Source organism: Perna viridis, chromosome 13, assembly GCF_037379345.1.
Source record: "Perna viridis isolate PV_CMFRI_1.1 ecotype Kerala chromosome 13, ASM3737934v1, whole genome shotgun sequence".
Classification (NCBI taxonomy): domain Eukaryota; kingdom Metazoa; phylum Mollusca; class Bivalvia; order Mytilida; family Mytilidae; genus Perna; species Perna viridis.
In genome coordinates, this window is record NC_142457.1 from 28,158,688 (window position 1) to 28,175,460 (window position 16,773).

Consider the following 16,773-nt stretch of genomic DNA (forward strand, 5'->3'; position numbering starts at 1 on the left):
AAACAATTCATTACTTATTTTTTTTCTTATGAGGGAAAATTTAATGCACGTAAGGACCGTATGCAGACGAGGTAGTGACACGAAAGATACATATATGATTATACTATAAGACAGGATGTCACAGACACAACGTAAATGACAAAAACGAGATGAAACTGTGTAATGCAGAATAAGCAAATCAGAGGCTCGCAGGAGCCTGAGTCGCTCAGCTTATTCAAATGTTGCTTTTCAAGGGCAATAACCCTAACAAGGAGTAACCTGACAATTCTAAGTCAAAAATATTTCGGTAAAACTTATCAAAAGAATCTTTTTATCAATTGAAAGTTTCTTTCTATCTATTATAGTTTTCAAGATATTGGCTGAACTGCTAAAAACAATTTCCCCTCTCAAAGTCAATTACTCTAACAAGGAGTATTTGATCCCCGCAGTTTATATGCCTTATCATAAGGATCATTTCAGCAATTAAAAAGGATTTGCCTAAACCTGTCGGAGCGCTGTGTTTAATTTTTAATAATAGTTGTCATCAGTTCTATGCAGAAAACTCTAAGAAATATTCAAACTAAGTTTGGATTTAATTGGTCCGGTAGTTTAGAAGAAAAGATTATGTAAAGAAACTTACAGCATATACCGCCCCATTGTCTATTCTCTTTTGACCTCATACCTATCCTATCAAATATTGACTTTTTGAAAGGGAATTCCCTATCTCTATTCCCACACAGAATGGGCAATCGTCTCAATTGCAATAGAGAATCATCTATCCCCCTACATAATCTCCTATACACTTATTTCTATTCTCCCCTATTATCATTATAATCATTCCTATAGATTATGCGCAATCCTCCACAAAATAATTATCCCCATTCCCATAGATCGTTCCCAATTCCCACAAAAAATATTCTCTCCCCATTCCTATAGATTTCTGCAAATCCCCCACAGAATCCCCTTTCCCAGTTCTTATAAATTATTCCCAATCCCTCATAGAATTCCATATCCCAATTCTTATAGATTATTTCCTATCCCCCAAAGAATCTCCTATACCTATTCATTTAGATTTTCCAAATCCCCCGCAAAATACCCTATCTCTATTCCTATAGATCATTCCCCATCCCCCGTATAATCCCCTATACCAATTCCAATAGATTAATTCCAATCCCCCTTCCAATAGATTATTCCCAATACCTCACAGAATCCCTTATCCCTATTCCCATAGATTATCTTCAAGCCCCCAAAGAATCACCTTCCCCAATTTCAATAGGTTATTTATAAATCCCTAAAGAACCCAATACAATCCCCTTTCCCCATTTCAATAGGTTATTTCCAATTTCCCTAAAGAATCTCCATTCTCACATATTATTCTCAATCCCCCTCCAAATCCAATTTCCTCATTCCAAGATATTATTCCTAATCCTCCGACAGCATTTCATATCCCTATTCCTATATATTACTTCCAATCCCCCACAGAACCCCTCTTCGCCATTAAAATAGATAATTCCTAAACTCGCACGTAATCCGAATGACATTGCATTCCTTTATTATGTGATTTCGTTAACAGCACAAGGTCTATTTGTTATATGTTGAAATTCAGTGATATTTAAACTATTGTTTTATCAAATCAAATAGTATTATTTTATAGATATAAAACGTATATGTATCTAATTTTAAAAATGTATATTTAACTTATTTTCCTATTCCTAATATTTAATATATCACTCCGAAACACCTATTCCACATTCTTATTTCTAATCGTAATCTCTATATACATATAATGGTAAGTTTACCATATACATGTATCGTACTTATAAATTATCAGGATTCCTGTATGTAACCTTAGAAAGAATTGAACCAAAATATTGCCTGCACTTAATAAATTGTAAATTGTACTTAAATAGATAAATGCAAATCCAAAAACAGGGTTTCCACTAACACACCAAATTTATCTAGGAACTACATTTGAGCACGACTCCTCATATATAAGGAATTCTTTGAGAATAATATTTCTGGTTACATAGAACCGAGTGACATTGTTGTTAATAGTTACAAAACTTGACAATTTAAATCGAACTTTAGCTACAAAACAAATTATTTCATATATGGTAGACTTTGTATATAGCTATCCCAACCACTAAACATGTTCACGTGTATTGCAGTCTAGTGAATAAAGATGACACAACCTGATACGAATATGGAATGTTTCAAAAATTTGCTGTTCTATCATACAAGCTACAATCATAAATCAACAGGATATAGAACGAAACACTCGTATATCCTACTTACCCGAGAAGTCTAAGGCGCTAAACTTTGTGCAAGATATTTCGCTTTTTAATTTTACAATAGCAAGAGTTCGCGTCAAGCCGACGGATCTACCAAATATTTGCGATGGAATTTGGCGTCATTCAGAAGTTTGCATACCCTTTCATGTTATCACACACAATATTTAATTAATATAAGAATACAAGTGCTTTAGAATGATCAAACAATAATCAAGGGAACCAATATTATAGAGGAATCAAAAGAATGTAATCCAGGGACAAAGACCAGACATGGTAAACAGACAAACACAAAATAAAGTAATTAAAATAATACATACAAAGTAACAAAAGTAAATGAGCAACTCGGAGTTGTGATATGAAAACTCTTTACCCAGGTGTTGAAGTAATATTGCGACAGATGAAAGTAAAGTTGACAATTTTGAATGAAAGATCATTACGTTTGTCGTAAAGTTTGGTCAATAGTTTTTCCTTACCATCGATTTATTTGTGTAGGTCAATATTTGAGGCTGACTTCACAGTGTCTATAGTATTTTTTATCTCCAGTTATTTGGGGTAGATGCGAGGCATCAAATCCCCGAAATTGGGATTGTCAAAGATAATACGTCATCTTTAAAAAAAAAATGCATGACAAGTTTACAGATATAACCACCAATTGAATTACTCTATCTTTCTCATTTCTAATTGACCAATCTATTGGTCGTATGCAGTAAAACAACGGACATAGATCAAAAGAGTTGTCTGCTCCTAGTTTGAGAATTCCCTTTTCATTTCATCAGAATGTATAGAATATTTATTGTCTTTTGTTTATCATTGTAATCCGAAGAGTAACGATTTTTTGTTAAAAAAAAAACAAATGTTTAAACATTTTGAAATAAATCAAAGAGGAATAAAAAATGAAGAGTCACAAAATCCACATGATCACCCGTAAAATGTTTGAGATTCAAGCACATTTTAAGATAGCAATATATGAAACGCATTAAGAACTTGGAAAACAAATGGAAAGAAACATAAGAGAAAAAATATATATCAGTATCGCATTCTTCGAGTGACTCACTAAAATTGTGATAGCTATACAAAATAAAATGATATTTTACTAGTGTTTAACTAGAGTTGTCGTTCTTATACTTGAGACAGGTATTAATCAGTTCTATCTGTACAATGCGTCAACAGTTGGTACGACCGGTGGATGTAAAGGTGCTACAACAAATATAATGACAACCGATAAAACTATTATGTTTCGACTTATTGATGACATGTATTGAAGATAAAGGATAATATTACAATACTTAAAGACAAAGCTTACCGTTATATTTTTTTTTAATTTAAGGCTATCACAATACAATATCTTTTGACAAGACCTTACAAAAGTCTTTTCATAAATAGTCTTTCTATGTCATTAAACTAGCCATTGCTATTAATGAATAACAATCATATCCGTGTAAGTTATTCATGGTTGAAGGTTTTGTATTTCCACATCACAGATAACTGATATGTCATGATTGGGTGTCAAGCAATTGTTGATTCGAACAAGATGATATTCCCCTGTAATTAATACGTTTTTACGAATACGTAATTGTTTGTGATACAAATGTATTTATTGGTGAGTCATATGTAATAGTTCGTCGAAATCGCTAGTTTTAAATATCATACAGTTCTGTTAATAGCATGTCATTTGTATTGAGATGAAAACAAGACCTTTCAATAAAATTCTTCGACAGTGTTTACTCTGAACATCCAGGCTATTTAATATTTTTGTAGTGATCTGACTTGCATATATTAATAGAAATTAAACCGCCATGTATTTAAATAACATGCTCAAGTATCTTTCAGATCTGCATTAAATACATTTAAACATAGTTTTAAGTTTTACATTTTTTTTCTTTCGTTACCAAGTTGATCAGAAGATAGTTGATGTGTCATTGTATTTTAGCAATGATACGGTCGCTAAAACTTTATGAAATTTAAAAAGACAATATAGCATGAATTTTTTTTTTAAATTGATATTGTAAAAATGTATTCTAAATAATACAGGATGTCTTGTGAAATTGTAAAAATGCATTGTTATACGCCAATGTTATTGAGCTTCCAATTAAGTACCATGTCGAATTTAGCATGATAAAAGAATTAACCGAACCTTGAATAATCCGAAAATTATCTTATCTGATACTTTTAAAGACCCTTAATATAAATTGAACCTTGTTAAACCGAAAAAAATCTTTGAGACTGAATTAATTTAGAAAGGTATTAAGACAGCATAACATTAAAACAATGAAATCACAATACAGGTTTACACACATTGTTAAACTTCAATGAACATGCTGTTATATTTTGGAAACCAATTAAAATAAGAAAAAGGCAGAGGTAAAGTTTAAATGCATTTCTCATGTTTTCAACGGGGCGCAGAACATTCTCAAAAGTAAAATTTGTGTAAACCATTACATGTAATTTAAAGCAATCATGTGTACATGACAGATTCTCGCTGAATGGATTGTGTCTGTCTTTTTTTCCAAAATCAAATTAGCTGTTAAAATCTAGGAAATGTATTCTTACCTACTACATTGCCGTTTAACATGTCAGTCAGTAAAATTTCAAATCTTCAACATTACATTCTCTAAGTGTTTGTTAAAGGTGTAAAACTATACGGAAAAAAGATCCCATAACAGGCCATCCTGATTTAAACTAACAAAATTACAGCGTGCCAAATTCTCATTTGGAGTAGTATTTGAAAAAGTCTACAGGACCAACTGCCTTGTAACTCAGTCATTGTCATGTTATGACATATAGCAACGGATTGTTTCCTGTGAGTATTTCTTATTGACATTTGTGTGTATTTATTATGTTTGTATACACATTGCATTTAATAAAGCATTTGAAATACAACTAACTTTCATTTTTCAAATTCATGTATTGCAATGATTGTCTTCGATTTTCCTGCAAACAATTTCCTTTTCAAAATTTTATATTACAGTCTTCGCGTACATTTCTTGAATTGTGCTTATGAAAATTATATTTATTGGAATATCAACATGACGGTATTCCAATTTTTTCCACTTTCTTTTATTCAGGGCAACAATAAAAGACACATTATTCTGATTAATAATCTGGCTAGTTCTAAACATAACAAACACAAATTTGTCAAAATATAAGTTTGTGTATTGAGGCTCATATTAGATGTTATATGTGACATATTTTGTTTACTTTTGTGTGGTGTGTGTATTTTGGGTATATCTGTTAAGTTCACGGTTTGATTTACAGTCTGAAAGGGAAAGTCAGAATATCCATGAAACTAAGGTCAATGTAAGACAATAACACCGCACGTTACAAGCTTTTTTTGTATCTGGCTCTTTTATCTTTCAATTTTTTTTGTTGTGGTTTGGCTGCAATAATAACTAATTTATCGTTTTTAGATATTCTACAAAAACAGTCATGGAGGTTTAATCAATGGACATCTGGAAGAGGTGCTAATTTGATAGAGTTGAACTTGTCAGTGGTGAAGGAATAAATCGGTATTTATCATTTCATACTACACAAGTATATTCTCTCATACTTTGCACAGCTTTACAGGTTGCATTACTACCCTGTACTATACTAAAGCTACATATCTATTGTTTGTTTAAAATTACCTTTTACTCTTAATTTACCAGACAAGTAACATATACCGATACTAACAAAATCAACAATAAATAGCAGTATTCAAATATTTATTTTGCTTATGGTTTATCATAGAAAAGACATAACAATTGTTAATGACCGTAAATAAATAAACACCAAGCTTTTCATTCATGTTTCCCACCGCAATGGTGCAGATCGCATCACCAACTTGATATTTTATTTTAGAGTGTATTTTACTAAAATTGATTGAGTAACATTTCTCCAGTAAGCCCTTTTTATTATTTTTATTAGTTACAATTTAAATCGAAAAAAAAAGTTCTTGTTTTAGACCTTTCATTTTCGTATCAAGCATTAAAATACACGATCTAAAATTTCCATTTCAAGGATTATTTCAATATCCTGCGCATATGAATGTAGTAATAACTGACAAAAAGAAGGTTATCTACAGATTTTGAAATAAGTTAAAACATAAAGTTAAACTTTACAATATTGAAATTATTTTATATGCTTTAAATAATCTTTATCAAAATGTATGTATTGGTTTTATGCAGTATATTTTCCCTCTCTCACTTTCGGTTTGTATAGAAATTTGAGACGCACCTTATTTATTCAAATCGTTTTTCACTCAATGGCAGTGTCCTTGCGAAGTTCTGAAAAAAATATTTTTTTCAATGATAAAGAAATCAAATTACAAATTCATGTTCAGTACCTGTGCTAAATATATCCAAATTAAATCTACAACCACAGACATTACCATTACTTTTGTCTTGTTTCTTTTATCGCAGTTTTCAAGTTAGTCATTATAGTATTTTGTTTGCCAGGTTTTTGTCTTGAATTACAATGGCCAATTTTAAGACTGTGAAATGATTTGTATTTATGCATGGAGGCTCTTTGAACCAAATTAAATTTTAATAAGATCTACTTCTTTATGTAGCATGTGTTTTATCATTGTTCCTTCACTGACAGTTTTTTTTTCCAAATATTTTAATTATTTCATATTCATATGGGCAAACATTATTAAAGTTATTAAAAGTCAACTATTCATCGTACATGAAATATCAATATCGTACATTTTATAATTTATAAAATTTTATGTAGAAAATATTGGTTGTCTTCAGAGTTAAATATTGAGCAAGCTATACATGAGAGGGTTTAGTAAACATAGCATAATTAATAGAAATATCTGAATAAGTTGATTTAAGTACACAACAGTAGTATCGTGTAGACTGTTGTTATAGGGAAATTTTTCGTCAGCATTTAAATTTTCGGAAGTGAAAAGTTTAACTATGCGTGTGTACTAAATCTATACAAATTATTTCGTACATTTCAGTGCGTCGATTCTGACAAGAAGCAGGACATTAGACATTTAATAACTTTTACTGATTAGATTAACCTTGAGTACAATACGTTGACTGAATTCCACGGGATTTTATTTTGGAAAAGAAGCCTTCTATACACTATTCGGAATTTCTTACACCCTATAGAAAATCTACTGCAATTGTTTAAAATTGTATGTGATTAATTTACCACTTTGTCATTATTCAGCATAAAAGCAGTTGTAATAACTGTGATATCTTGCTTAGATAATCTTCAAAGGGAAGACAACATTATGGCTACAAAAAATAGGTGGTTTTAATGTTATATTAAAGAAGTGAAAAAGCCACATTTAAACTATGGTCTTTTCAGACAGCTATTTTTTGAATACCAATAAGTGTTAAAATAGAATTTACTATACATATAATGTTCATATATATTTTCTACATCAGGAATATCAAACAATGTTACCAAACGCTCATTCCCTGAAGGATCGGTTACATTCCCACAATGTCAATAATAGTAACATGAAGAGATAAAAACATTATATATGACTAACACGTGTCACGTGTCTGTTTAGAGACTGAAATAGTGAAATTATAACTTTGATCTTTGATCGTAAACCATGTTCTCATTAAATCTTTGTACTTCATACAGCTACTTTTTATTGATAAATTAATTTACATTTTATTAATTATTTTGTATATTCTTTGTTTTGATTTTATTCTTGAAAAAATAATAAAATTAAAGTGTACCCTCCGCATTGATTTTAGGTTTAATATGTTGAGAGTCATGTTTTGTAGACCTTTTATTGGCTTTTTAGGAAACATGATAACAAGTATTGCTTGTATTAATGTCTCATTTGTAGCATGCAGAATGCTAGAAATGACACCTTTTGATCTGATAATTATGAGTAAATTTTTAATACTCTGAAGCTTTAGATTTAAATAGAACTCAAATATACAGCCAGCTGCTTTTTCTGTCAAATAGTCTATTCACGTAGAAATCTTTCCCAATGAAGATTTTGCAGAAAACAATTTGACTCAAACTTAAATCAAATGTACGTTTGAAATAGATAGATGTAAATGTATTTATAGAAGAGACAGGGCACTCAAACTTTGAGTTTCTAGTTAAATTGTTCATTTTTTATGCTGTTAATTGGTGATAAAGTGTATTACAGAAAATGGAAAAACAAATGGGCTTGGAATGGTAAAAAACCTACACCACACTTTTGTACTACTATTCATCTGTAGGTGGGGCGTAAAATGGAGCTCTTCATTACGGCAATATTGAAATAGGCTATAACACACCGACGCGTCAGTTGTGAGATGATTCAAATATGTCATTAACTGAAACAAAAATGTCATTAACATATTAAATACAATCTATCGAACCGAATCAATTAGATTACACATAAAAACCTACAGATCAAGGAAACAAGACGTAACACACATACAAAACTAAAATACTAAAAAAATCCGAGAGTGACATCATGAGCACCAGACGGGTAAACATGTAATGCACCGTCAGTGGCACTACAACTTAACTGTATTGATAATTGGTGTACATTTCTTTGGGGAAAACAATAAAAAAAAATCATGATAATGATTATAATATAACAAATCGTTGCTCCGAAGTCAAACTAAAACTACTTTTGTCTGATTCGTAAGATTTTTTTTACGAGGATTATAAAATGCTTAAGTAGCATAAACAAAATATTGTAATCTAATCATCATTTAGAACTTTAGTTTAATAATCATTAGAGTATAATTGCTTTTATGGGGACTTTTGCAGCTTACTTTAGGGTATGGGTTTTACCAATCATTGAAGACAATAAGGTGGCCTGTAGGAGTTTAATTGTTCGTTCTTTGGCCCTTTGCAGACGATTTTCTCATGGCAATTATACCTCACTTCTATTTTTATAATAATGCTTTGTTCATCAGAAACTTTTTAGTTAAAGTATACTTGAGTGTAAATTATTGACTCGTCTTTTCAAATCATTATCATATTCCTCACAAGCAAACAAGCGTGTACGTTATACACAGCAGATATCTATGAAAGACTTGACATTTAACCTGATAATAACACCTTCACGATTAGTTGGTTTTCATCAAACTTTACTTGGTAGTAAATAATTGTACAATCAATTCAGTAATATGTATTGATGAGCTTGTCAAACAGACGTTGTGTACATTTGCACATGACTTAGGTGTAACGAATAAAGGGCGTATTAGTTCGAAAGCTACTCCTTAAATTATTTAATGTATTTACGCAATGTTTAACATTTGCTTCGTGACTGTTGTAGTTTTTTTATTGGTTAAAGATTTCCTCTATATTTTATGTTAGTCCTTAGCATGAACGTGTAATTATATATCCTAAAAAAGTACTATAGCAGTTTATATCAATTCTATTTGTAACCGCGAACAAATACAATAATTAAAAAATGGAGATTTTGGTACAGCGAGTGCAAAGCAAATTGATTGCGGATTCCTTTCAATACAGAATCGGGGGTAAATAGTTTTCTCAAATTAATTAATATACATCAGGGGACTATTGAATTTTTTAAGTCTCTTTCTTAAACAACATATTTTTTTTTTATTTGGAACATGTATTATCGTTTTCTTTAGCGAATTGAACCAACCATAGTTTAATAGAGCTGTAATGTATAATACAGTGTTGATGATTTTTCAAGATGATTTAAGCTAACTAAGGAAACAGTACTCAATACTGACACGTTCTGAGATTTGACAAAATAAGGAGATTGAAAGTGTTTGAAATGAATAGTTTTTTTTTTTATTTTATTTTGAAACGTGCAGTTCAAATTGAATTATAATCTCGTATTGATTTATATTTAAATTTTGTCATGTAGTGTCACATAGTTTCATTTATATGGCAATATGAGATGACAGGATAAACAAATATCTTTACTGACCCGTCAAAGTTTACAAATAACATGCACAAATGGGAGATTTAAACAAATAATGTCTTCTTTGTTCAAGTGATACTATTAAAATTCTAACATAACAATGTAACTTCTAAATGTACTTGTATTTTTCTGTTAGTCAAAGTTCATTCGGAATAATATAGCGTTTTTTCAATAAAATGTAAATGTTCACAAAGTTTGGAAGGAAATACAAATTAACACAGCTTTTACTGATTTATTGTCTAATTTACTTCTGTATCATGCTGTTTTGGGACCAGCTGCAGCCTGCCCATGAGGGTTTCCTCTTCGTACATTGAAGCCCCAAGGGTGGCCTTGACCTGATTCGATTGTTGGCGTTTCCATCGATATGTCTGATAACCACTAGGACAAAAATCGAAGTGACCCAAAATACACCGATTAAGTTAATTACAATATGCAGCGCAAAGGAGACGGTTATTTCACGTTCGGTGGCTCTGGTAAAAATATTTTTACCATCTTTGACCCAAGGAATAAGTTTTCGCTGCGTAAGCAATGGTTGGTAACCATTAACACTATCATAGCTTCATCATACTTATACAGCAGAATTAACTTAGTCTTCGAAAACCACTTTGATGAAAGCTGCTTTGAAAAAAAACTCTGGTAGTAATTCCATTTTTATTTTACAATTTGTTCTTGAAAAAAAAAACAATCATTATCAATCATAATTTAAAACTTTTCTGGTACTAACGTATCATCGTAGATGTTGACGTTTGTAAAGTTAAAGAAAAATTTAATCCACAAAAATATTGAATTACACTATTTTTTAAGAGTTTTTTTTTCATTCTCATTTGATTAATTCCAATCTTATCAATACAGGTACGTTTTTTCGTGTTTCGCAAAAAAAAAAAACCAAACGAACAAACAAAACAAAACAAAACAAAAACAAATAATAATAATAATAATAATAAACGGTTTTATGAAAATGTGAATAGAATAAAGCATACCGTGTGCATAACGAATATGTATACGAAATATGTGTATGCGTTTGATACCATTCTTCAATATAATAATGAATTCAGACACTAGTCTTGCAAATGGGTTTATTTATATATTTGGAAAATAATGAGGTTCAATGATATGCAACTTTAAAGAGAAAAAAAAAAATGAAACTAAAAGTTGTGAAAGTTGGTGAAAGACAATATGAAATACTTTTCCTGCCTTTCAGTTCAAATATATATATAGAAAGGTCTGAAAAATTCCCAACGATGTTAGAACTGTCAAATTTGCGATGGAAATTTTTGGTCGTTCCCTCCGCGGGACTCGAACTTGTACCGCTGTGACATCTATGGCAACACCGCTTGCACAAAGTCCAGCGCCATAGACCACTCGCTGGCCGGGTCATTCCTCCTCGTTGGATTAATCTAGGGCTGTAACTTAGTACACGATGTATGGCAGTACGGGACAGTTCATTTAGATGTTATTATGTAGGATAGAGGATCAAATTAATGATGCATGTCACAACAAATCAATATTATACAACATCTCAGAATGTGACGACTCTATTTGCTACACTGCTCCATCGGATCAAATTGATACAGGGAAGATATATAAACGTATAGAAAGGTCTGAAAAATTTTCAACGATGTTAGAACTGTCAAATTTGCGAAGCAAGGTTTTGGTCGTTCCCTCCGCGGGACTCGAACTGGTACTGCTGTGACATCATTGGGCGCTGGACTTAGTGCAGGCAGCGTTGCCATAGATGTCACAGCGGTACGAGTTCGAGTCCCGCGGAGGGAACGACCAAAAATTTGCTTCGCAAATTTGACAGTTCTAACACAAAGTCCAGCGCCCTAGACCACTCGGCCAGCTAGGCTATATTAAAATATAGCTTTCGCTGGCCGGGTCATTCCTCCTCGTAGAATTAATCTAGGGCTGTAACTTAGTACACGATGTATGGTGGTACAGAACAGTTCATATAGATGTTAATATGTAGGATAGAGGATCAAATTAATGATGCACGTCACAACAAATCAATATTATACAACATCTCAGTATGTATCGACTCTATTTGCTACACTGCTCCATCGGATCAAATTGATACAGGGAAGATATATAAACGTATAGAAAGGTCTGAAAAATTCCCAACGATGTTAGAACTGTCAAATTTGCGATGCAAATATTTTGTCGTTCCCTCCGCAGGACTCGAACTCGTACTGCTGTGAAATCTATGGTAACACCGTCGCACAAAGTCCAGCGCCCTAGACTACTAGGCAAGCTAGGCTATATTAAAATATAGCTTTCGCTGGCCGGGTCATTCCTCCTCGTAGGATTAATCTAGGGCTGTAACTTAGTACACGATGTATGGTGGTACAGAACAGTTCATATAGATGTTAATATGTAGGATAGAGGATCAAATTAATGATGCACGTCACAACAAAGCAATATTACACAACATCTCAGAATGTGACGACTCTATTTGCTACACTGCTCCATCGGATCAAATTGATACAGGGAAGATATATAAACGTATAGAAAGGTCTGAAAAATTCCCAACGATGTTAGAACTGTCAAATTTGCGATGCAAATATTTTGTCGTTCCCTCCGCGGGACTCGAACTCGTACTGCTGTGAAATCTATGGCAACACCGCCTGCACAATGTCCAGCGCCCTAGACTACTCGGCAAGCTAGGCTATTTTAAAATATAGCTTTCGCTGGCCGGGTCATTCCTCCTCGTAGGATTAATCTAGGGCTGTAACTTAGTACACGATGTATGGTGGTACAGAACAGTTCATATAGATGTTAATACGTAGGATAGAGGATCAAATTAATGATGCACGTCACAACAAATCAATATTACACAACATCTCAGAATGTGACGACTCTATTTGCTACACTGCTCCATCGGATCAAATTGATACAGGGAAGATATATAAACGTATAGAAAGGTCTGAAAAATTCCCAACGATGTTAGAACTGTCAAATTTGCGATGCAAATTTTTTGTCGTTCCCTCCGCAGGACTCGAACTTGTACCGCTGTGACATCTATGGCAACACCGCTTGCACAAAGTCCAGCGCCATAGACCACTCGCTGGCCGGGTCATTCCTCCTCGTAGGATTAATCTAGGGCTGTAACTTAGTACACGGTGTATGGCAGTACGGGACAGTTCATTTAGATGTTATTATGTAGGATAGAGGATCAAATTAATGATGCATGTCACAACAAATCAATATTATACAACATCTCAGAATGTGACGACTCTATTTGCTACACTGCTCCATCTGATCAAATTGATACAGGGAAGATATATAAACGTATAGAGAGGTCTGAAAAATTTTCAACGATGTTAGAACTGTCAAATTTGCGAAGCAAATTTCTGGTCGTTCCCTCCGCGGGACTCGAACTCTTACCGCTGTGACATCATTGGGCGCTGGACTTAGTGCAGGCAGTGTTGCCATAGCTGTCACAGCGGTACGAGTTCGAGTCCCGCGGAAGGAACGACCAAAAATATGCTTGTATTTTTCAGACCCTTAAGTTTACGTTATCTTCCCTGTATCAATTTGATCCGATGGAGCAGTGTAGCGAAAAGAGTCGTCACATTCTGAGACGTACAACCTCTCCGAATGTGACGACTCTTTCGCTACACTGCTCCATCGGATCAAATTGGTACACGTCTCAGAATGTGACGACTCTATTCGCTACACTGCTCCATCGGATCAAATTGGTACAGGAAAGATATATAAACGTATAGAAAGGTCTGAAAAATTCCCAACGATGTTAGGACTGTCAAATTTGCCATGCACATTTTTTGTCGTTCCCTCCGCAGGACTCGAACTCGTACTGCTGTGACATCTATGGCAACACCGCCTGCACAAAGTCCTGCGCCCTAGAACACTCGGCCAGCTAGGCTATATTAAAATATAGCTTTCGCTGGCCGGGTCATTCCTCCTCGTAGAATTAATCTAGGGTTGTAACTTAGTACACGATGTATGGTGGTACGGGACAGTTCATTTAGATGTTTATATGTAGGATAGAGGATCAAATAATGATGCACGTCACAACAAATCATTATTATACAACATCTCAGTATGTATCGACTCTATTTGCTACACTGCTCCATCGGATCAAATTGATACAGGGAAGATATATAAACGTATAGAAAGGTCTGAAAAATTCCCAACGATGTTCAAATTTGCGATGCAAATATTTTGTCGTTCCCTCCGCAGGACTCGAACTCGTACTGCTGTGACATCTATGGCAACACCGCCTGTACAAAGTCCAGATGATGTCACAGCAGTACGAGTTCGAGTCCCGGGGAGGGAACGACAAAAAATTTGCATCGCAAATTTGACAGTTCTAACATCGTTGGGAATTTTTCAGACCTTTCTATAGTCTGAAAAACTTAGTCGGTGTTTTATTTTATGGGAACTTCACAGATGGTTATGTTAATTTCCTCATGTTACTTTAAGATGATGAGATATATTTCATTTGTATTCTCTTCGTTTCCTGTAAATGTATGTGATTGACAAAATAATGAGTATCATCATTTAACCCGTTGAATTTGTTCTACCCATGTTAAATTTCAACATATCTTTCCATATTTTTCTTTCATATTGAAGCATTTATTTTTGACAAGCATACATGTATATGTTTAAAATAGATTTTTGTGCGTTCAAAGTACATAAAATCACATGTTTCGTAAATGGTATTCTTTTTATGTGTGATTTTGTATGTATTATTTTAGTTGTTTTATTATCTTTTGTCGTGTTTGTCTGTTTTCCATGTCTGGTATTTGTTCCTGGATTACATTCTTTTGATTTCCTCTAGAATCTTGGTTCTCTTGATAATTTTTTGCAATCCTATAGATAAAACATATAATTACTATATGATTTTATTTATGTTTTTTTCGTGTATCAATATATCAAATCAGAGATAAATGTTTTTGTTCATGCAAGTCCTAAAACATATGAAAACACATGTTGGAATTTTGTCAGTGCACCGCTGTCATACAGTCTACTCGTCACTTTGCTTAAAAAAAAAAATTCAGATTCTGATACAAAGCCAACATCTAAATTCCAGATTAGTTTACAATACTTTTACCGTTTTTTTAAAGTTCAACAAAAATTAAATGCTTCTACATTATACTACCGACGTTTACAAATCATAAGGAAAAAAATTTAGGACATGACAAAAGTTGTTTATATTGTGAGCTTTAACACTATAACGGTTTTGTCTCTTTATTCTGAATATTTGCTGAACTACTGTTTTGTAGAAATACTGTACATGAAATAATAATCGTTTCTTTCAGAAAATTAAAAGTAAATTAAATTATGTTTTGGTTAGGTCCGGTTAAAAATATCATTGACCGAACATACGTCTTTTGAACAATAATACACGAAATTCTGTCATCTTTCAATTTCATTTGAATCTCAGTTTTACTTCTTTGAGTTCATGTTCTCAAGCAAAAAAAAATGCTAGAATATAAGTTGCTTGAAAGTTTATTTTCATGAATTCTGTGACTGTACTATTAAAATCAACCTTATTAGTATATTAGGTAATTAATTGCACGATGTCTGTATAACAGTTTCCAGTAAATGTCGTAAGGTGGACATGTTGTTTACTTGGCGTTTTCATACAGTGGTATTTACTGAGCCTGCAGTGGTCTATTAAATATATATCCATGAGTACAAATGTCTGTTTCAATTTCCCTTTTCAAACTTCATTCACTTAGACAAAGTTCATTGTTAATATTTTGCACATACTATTGATACCTCCTTACATATGATACTATGCTATATGGTTGATTATTCTATAAAGGTTGCTGTATCAAAATGACAGTGCAGTATGATAAGCTACGTGTCGTGTCTTACAATCCTACACAATTGGAATAAAATAAATCCATTGGTGTAAAAGAAGTTGCCTCCACTAAGTGTCATTATAGTGTTCAATGTAGTCAAAACGGCAGTGCAGTGTGAGTAACTAATTGAAGCGCTTAACTATCATACACACCTTGAATTAAATTCATCCAACAACGTCAAAGGAGTTAACTCCACGATGTGTCTCTATAGTGTTCAATTCAATCCAAATCTAAACACTCTCATAATATTAGTATTGCTTTGTTTTAATTGTAGATCATTCGACATGGCTAGAGTTTTTAACCCAAACAATTTGGATTTAAAAAAGAAAAAGAACAATGATATCCCAGAGTAAGTAGTTATTTTATTTGTATGTTTCTGTATCACTTCAATAGTAATCACTGATACATATTCAGGATATTTGAAACAACATCAAGTGTTCACAAACGTTTGCAAAACCTTTCTATCTTTATTTGGAAGGTTGTCTAAAGAATAATGCATTGATACATGTAGTTCATTACAATAAACAATCCAAATCGAAATGAGCTGATGTCAGTTATCTTACTACTTAAATGTGTGGTAAGAAACGAAACGTCATTGATTCAACTTATTTTTTAATTAATATCTACCTAATCATCTGGTTATAATTCCTCTGTACAACATTCCAGAATATGTAGAATATGCAATATATTCATAACTGCTATGTTTTTTTTTAGTATTTAGAAAATCATAAATAATAAGAAGTAATTGACACAATTCACGATTTGCATGCCCTTTTCTGTAGTACCCGAGTAAAATTAAATATGTGCACCAAACACACGT

The 16,773-nt window shown here is 32.7% G+C and overlaps 1 protein-coding gene across 2 annotated transcripts in view; it reads left to right on the forward strand.

Moving 5' to 3' along the window:
- Positions 1 to 4,964: 4,964 nt before the first annotated feature.
- LOC148600209 (chitin synthase chs-2-like) overlaps positions 4,965 to 16,773 on the forward strand; it is a 31,945-nt gene continuing 20,136 nt past the window's right edge. The window contains exons 1-3 of one of the 2 annotated variants that reach the window (XM_088557384.1): positions 4,965 to 5,070; positions 5,678 to 5,776; positions 16,228 to 16,302. In XM_088557384.1, the coding sequence (XP_088413510.1) occupies positions 16,238 to 16,302 (65 nt within the window). In that variant the 5' untranslated portion in view covers positions 4,965 to 5,070; positions 5,678 to 5,776; positions 16,228 to 16,237. The remainder of the gene's footprint in view (positions 5,071 to 5,677; positions 5,777 to 16,227; positions 16,303 to 16,773) is intronic. The other variant, XM_088557383.1, reaches the window with a different exon arrangement.